This window comes from Trachemys scripta, chromosome 1 (assembly GCF_013100865.1).
Source record: "Trachemys scripta elegans isolate TJP31775 chromosome 1, CAS_Tse_1.0, whole genome shotgun sequence".
Taxonomy (NCBI): domain Eukaryota; kingdom Metazoa; phylum Chordata; order Testudines; family Emydidae; genus Trachemys; species Trachemys scripta.
Genome location: NC_048298.1, coordinates 58,962,088 through 58,968,087, shown reverse-complemented (window position 1 = coordinate 58,968,087; position 6,000 = coordinate 58,962,088). Strand labels below are relative to the sequence as shown.

The 6,000-nt window shown below is 37.2% G+C and overlaps 1 protein-coding gene across 14 annotated transcripts in view; it reads right to left on the bottom strand.

Annotated features, from left to right (window-relative positions):
* The window catches only part of USP15 (ubiquitin specific peptidase 15), a 139,791-nt gene that overhangs the window by 39,222 nt on the left and 94,569 nt on the right, over nucleotides 1-6,000 (bottom strand). For 2 of the 14 annotated variants that reach the window (XR_004645687.1, XR_004645690.1), the window contains 2 exons: nucleotides 3,028-4,058; nucleotides 340-431 (listed from right to left, as the gene is read on the bottom strand). The exons of 6 other annotated variants lie outside the window; for them this stretch is intronic. Coding sequence is in view for 2 of the 8 variants with exons in the window: in XM_034770324.1 (XP_034626215.1) it covers nucleotides 3,977-3,991 (15 nt within the window). In the remaining 6 variants the exon portion in view is untranslated. Of the gene's footprint in view, nucleotides 1-339; nucleotides 432-3,027; nucleotides 4,059-4,599; nucleotides 4,880-6,000 lie in introns of those variants that run through there. 6 more of the 14 variants (XR_004645691.1, XM_034770314.1, XR_004645688.1 and 3 more) reach the window with 5 other exon arrangements.

Sequence of the window (6,000 nt, the reverse complement as noted above, 5' to 3'; positions counted from 1 at the left end):
CTAACAATAAAAAATAATCCTGTTTCCATCAGTCTATTCCAATGCAATTTTGTGATGAAGCTGTCTAGCTATGAGCAAAAAAGCATTTCTCTCGGGACTCAAAATTGAAGTACGAAACTGTTTTTTTAAGGGTAAGTCCAGTTTGCTTACTAGCCATGAGCAACCATTCTTCTTTTATACACTAGTATAAGAAGCAATCCAGCAGGTAAGCCATATTCAAGTATAGTATTTTTTATTCCAGTTCTGCACCCAAAGGTTGCACAAGACCAGAGGAAAACAACTTCCTATGAAATCTACAAAATGCAATTTTTGCAATTCAGATTCACCAATCTTTCTTGCCTTTTCTCTTGTGAAGTCAGGTAGACAAAGCAGTCAAAGATTGTTACTTGTACTTGTTCAGCTTTTCTTCATGTGTCCTAGTCAAAGCATTTCTAGAAAATAAAGGTAAAGAAGCAAACTTTCTGGATGTCTCACCTTTTGTACAGTTACAGGTACAGTAATGGATCTTCACAAAAATGAATTTACAGATGAGAAATATTTCTGACATCAGGCAAACCTCAACAGTTTTAAAAATTCAGTTCAGAAGTTTATCTGAACATTTTGGGTGATTAAGATTCTAAAGGCAGAACCCAATGCTCACTTATTATTTTGCATTAAGAAATCAAGAAATGTGTCTGGTTGAGACATGACATTCTTCCTCAGCAAGAATGAGTGAATGGGTGAGATAAATTTGCCTTGGTGTTTTTTCAACATAAGACTGCTTTTGTGGCAAAGACAGGAGTTCTCGGTTTGGGGAAACCAAACAAACATGTACATTACAGTCATCTCTTGATCCTCTGCATTGTGATCAATAATGCATCTAGTCATAGGTAGAATTCTATCTGGTTGACTGAAATGTTATAGTGGAAGATTATCAACACTACTACCACTTGCTGGCTTTGGACATAACACCAGCATTTTTAGGAAGTAGATTAAATAAAATGCAAGAGTCCTCATCTGTTTCTGCAGCTTCAGCTAGGAGAGGTTTGTCCTGGAAGCAAGGGTCTAAAAGAGCAACTAACATAATTTTTGAAGTTTGGAGACTTGAATGCGTTTTTCTGACAGAATGTGGTGCTAAAGATGGATTACTGGGAAATACAGAGCACATTTCTGAAGTCTATGGCAGACAACCACACCTGATGATGCAACCAGAGATACTGGAATGACCAGATATTTAGGACTCTGACACCACTTGTCTTTCATCTAGCTAAAGACAGGATGGTAGATTTGGAATGTCAAAGGGTTTGATTGTGCAGACAGAGCTGAACATGGAGTGTGGTCAACAAAACTAAAAAGATGACAAATTAAAGTTTCAATCTTTATATTATTTGGACTTGTGCCAATGTTTATTATTACTAAGTGATTTTACCACTTAATATAAAATTTTGTTTTGGAATGCTGTAGAAGCAAGTCACTCAGTTTTCCTGGATTTGCTGAAACAAAATATTTATTGATTGAAATGCATTTGTTTTAATTGTAGAATGCTATTAGCATTTCCACAATTCCCTTTTCACAGAAAAATCTTGGAAGCTTGTGTCTGCTGGAGATTTTACTTTTTAAATTATGCCTACTCTTTTTTGACAAACCATTTGTTGTGCCCTTTTTTTTTTTTTTTTGGTTTGATGGGGTGGGCCTACACTGAATTCAAATTGAAAGAAAAAATGAAGTATCTCTCCACAATCAATCCAAGTAAGTAGAAGATGACAAGAAAGACCTGGGATTTCTCAGGGGTTTTTGTTAATTAGTTTTGTTTTAGTATTTCAGAACCAATAATTGACAAACAAATTCTTGCAGGATCCAACTTAAGAGTTTGTAGATAGTAGTGAATAAGGAAGTGTTATTTACCCCTTCACATAACACAGGAAACAGGTGTCACTCAATGAAATTAACAGGCAGCAGGTTTAAAACAAAAAACATAAGGAAATACTTCTTCACACAAAACAGTCAACCTGTGGAACTCATTGCCATGGGATGTTGTGAAGGCCAAAAGTATAACTGGGCTAAAAAAGGATTAGATAAGTTCATGGAGGATGGGTCCTTCAATGGCAATTAGCCAAGATGGTCAAGGATGCAACCCCATGCTCTTGATGCTCCTAAACCTTTGACTGCCAGATGCTGGGACTGTATGACGGGGACAGGTCACTCAATAATTGCCCTGTTCTGTTCATTCCTTTTGAGGCATCTGGCATGGGCCACTGTCAGAAGACAAGATACTGGGCTAGATGGATCATTGATCTGATCCAGTACAGCCCCTCTTATGTTCTTAGTTCTGGTTTAACTGAAGAATTAGTAAACATATTTACACATATTGCCTATTAACCTACACCTTTAACTTGATGTGCATAGGACTGGAAGGAATCTCTTGGATCATCTAGTCCAGTACCCTGCTGCAGGCAACGTTGTCATATAATCCCATTCATAAATGTATCCAGTTCCATCTTAAAACTACTTTGGTTGTTTACCCCCAACTACTCATTTTTTGGAGGCTTTTCTAGAACCTCACTCCTCTGATGGTTAGAAACCTTCTTATTCCCAGCCTAAATTTATTCATGGCCAGTTCATAACCATTTTTTCTTGTGCCAACATTTAGCTTAAATAGTTTCCGTCCCTCCCTGGTGTTTACCTCTCTGATGTACAGACTAATTATCAGGGATTCTAATTTTCAGTCATTAAAACCCCCAACATTCTCCAATAACCTCCTCCCCACCCGAAATCTGCATTTTTCCACAATTAAAATGAAACGCTGAACTTTACTTTCCCTAGCCACAATATATATAGATATCAGTTGAACACAAGTTTTATTGCTATATTTAAAATCTTTAAGCAAGTAACTTCGAAGCCTACCAGTGCCAACCATTATAATGAAATAAAATATAATTGCAATGTATATTTCTTACAGATACCAAATACTTCTATACTATATTTTCAGATTTTTTTTTAAATGCACAAAAATAAAGTGAAAACTGCTTTTATATAAACATTACTCACTTTAGGAGTTAGTCCTGGTTGTTAAAATAGAGTTGCAGCATTCCAGCCACATTTTCATCTTTCAAACATTGGTGCTGAGCACAGAAAAGAACCCCAAGTTGGCTGAAACTTCGTTCCATGTAAGCTGAATATACAGTCAAGTTGGAGGAGAGCCACTGCATGTTTCACCAGGTTGGGAACGCGATCTCCAACAGCCTCAAACGTTGAGGGATCCTCAACGTTTTCAAACAGGTCTTTGGCAATCCCTAAATACACTAGCCATTCCATGTTGCATTCTTCAGACAGCTTTAATTGTGATTTCAGTTTCATAATCTGTAGAAGCAGCAACTATCTGTTTAGGATCCAGTGCATGAACATCATGGAGAAAATCAATTGCTGGTTGTTTATTTTTTAGGTTGTACTGTCTCAGTTTATCAGCAGCATTTTGAGCAGCTGCAGATCCAGTCGCATTATCAGTTGATGATGTAAGATGCTCCAGCCATGAAATTAAGTCGGTTGTTTGTCGATGATCACGGCAATCGAGTTTCCTTTCAGGTCATTGAGAAGGTGCTGTATGTCCTCTTCAAAGAGAGTTCGTACATAACGGGAATACAATTGATCTGATTTGGGAATGGCATTACCTTTCAACGTGCTTGCTCAAAAAATCTCAGACAACAGGTAAATCAATTTTATGCAGAGGAATTTACACACATTCGAACAAAAACTGAAAGTGACAGTTTCATGCTGTTCTTTGACAGTTGTAAAATGCTAGAATGATCCAGTCACAGTGCAGTTTCTTTACTGTCAACAATGGCCCTGCTGTTTCAGCCTCTTGCTTTAGTTTATTTTCATTCAGTTTATGTTTAGTGCTTTCCATGTGTTCTAAAATTGTCTGCATTCAAACGATCTACAGCCTTATTGCATCCAGTACAGAACAGCACATTACCATCAACGTGAAATTTGTCCTTACCAAGCTCAGTGACATGGTCTTTAGGGGTGATTTTTAAAGTTGTCAGCATCTTTTCAGAACTTTAATTATTCATGTCTGGAGGCTGAAGTGAAATTTGAGATGCATTAAAACACAAATCCCTAAACGCCGTTGAGTAACCTCTATTCGCCGAAGCAGTTTATTGGTGTATATTTAGCTATGTAAATTTAACAATCAAAAATCAACTTCAAGAGGGGGAGGTTGTGCAAACTGAATAAGTGACACTGGTACTTTCAGTAAAATTTAGATAATATAGGTTTTTATTTTTTCACAAACTGTTAAATCTAAAGATTCTCTGTAAAAATGCAAATTCCGTGTTTTTCTGTGGTGAAAGGATTTCTAGGATCCCTGGTAATCATATCACCCTCTTAGCTTAAACCAAACTCTTTTAGTCTTCTCTCATATAGGCTTTCCAGTTCTTCTGGTCATCCTAGTAGCCCTTCTCTGCACCTGTTCCAATCTGAATTCATTTTTCTTGAACATGGTGATCAGAATTGCACACACTGTTCCAAATGAGGTCTTACAGATGCCTTGTACAGTGGCATTAATACTTCCCTACCTCTACTGGAAATACCTCATCTGACACATCCTAGTATTGCATTTACCTTTTCCACAGCCATTTCAAATTGGTGACTCAGTCTTCCTACGGTTCATGTCTTTCTCCTCCATTGCTTTCAAGTAATGAGCCTCAGTTTATAGCTGAAATTCTTGTTATTAGGCTCTTGAGTACTGTTAAATTTAATCCAATTTATTTGACTCCATGCCTCAAGGTCATCCAATTCTTCCTGTATAATATTCCAATCCTCCTCTGTATTGATGATGCTTCCCAGCTTTGCATCATCGGCACACTCCATTGGCACACTCCTACTTTTTGGGCCAGGGTTACTAATGAAAATATTAAACAAGATCTGTTCCAAGACGGATACTTGAGGAACTCCACTAGTAATCCCACACCAGCCAGAGAATTCTCCTTACAGGAAAACCCATGTCTCCCTGTTAGCCACTTCCTTAACCACCGTACCATTTCGATCCTAAACCCCATATTCTCTAGTTTAACTAATAATTTCCCATGTTTTACCATATCAAGTGCTATACTGAAATTCAGACAGATTAGATTTACTGCATTTCCCCTTAAATATACTTCTTATTCTTGCTCTTCTTCAGTCATATAGTACCACATCCAATTTGAGATATTTATTAAAAATGCTCACTACTGAACTTGCAATTTCATGTGCCATTTGTTTCAGTATTTTAGGCTGGAGATTATCCAGCCCCGATTTGAGTGCATTAAGCTCTCTGAGTTTTGCTTCCACCTTGAATGTGGTAATTTCCATTCTATTCACTCATTTCCATTAGGTATCCTGCCTTTGCCCCTATGTTCTACATTGTCATCCTTATTGAAAACTGATGTAAAGTATTCATTTAGTTTTTGGGACATAACCTAGATCATCATTAGTGTTGTGACAGGTTTCAGAGTAACAGCCGTGTTAGTCTGTATCCGCCACAAGTACTCCTGTTCTTCTTTTTATTAGTGTTGTGGTAGATTTTGCTTATTTTGGCTTATCAATTGGTTGTGGTCAACGATGAAGAACAGTCAAACCAAACCAAATTAGTACCAAATCCAAATTAAGTCTTTTACTTGCTTCTTTGTAGACAATTAAGTGGGGATAATATTTTCTCTTTGGCTCCCTATGGGAAAAATCCAGTCCCAATACATAACGCTACGCAGAGTATCCACAAAATCCAACTCTGTAAAGCAAGATTTCTCACAGATGTGATATGAACTAGACACATCATGCATAATAGATCCCTCCCAATTTGCCTGGTAAGAAGCAATGCCTACATGAAAGACTATGTATTCTGAGGGAACACTCACTCACAGATTAAATCACAAAAATTCTAAACAAGAGTCACATTAGAATTCAGTTCTAAATCAGTGGGGAAACCTTCCCTCCAAGCACGCACTTTCCAATCACTTTGATTAAACATATGAACAGAACTTTTAG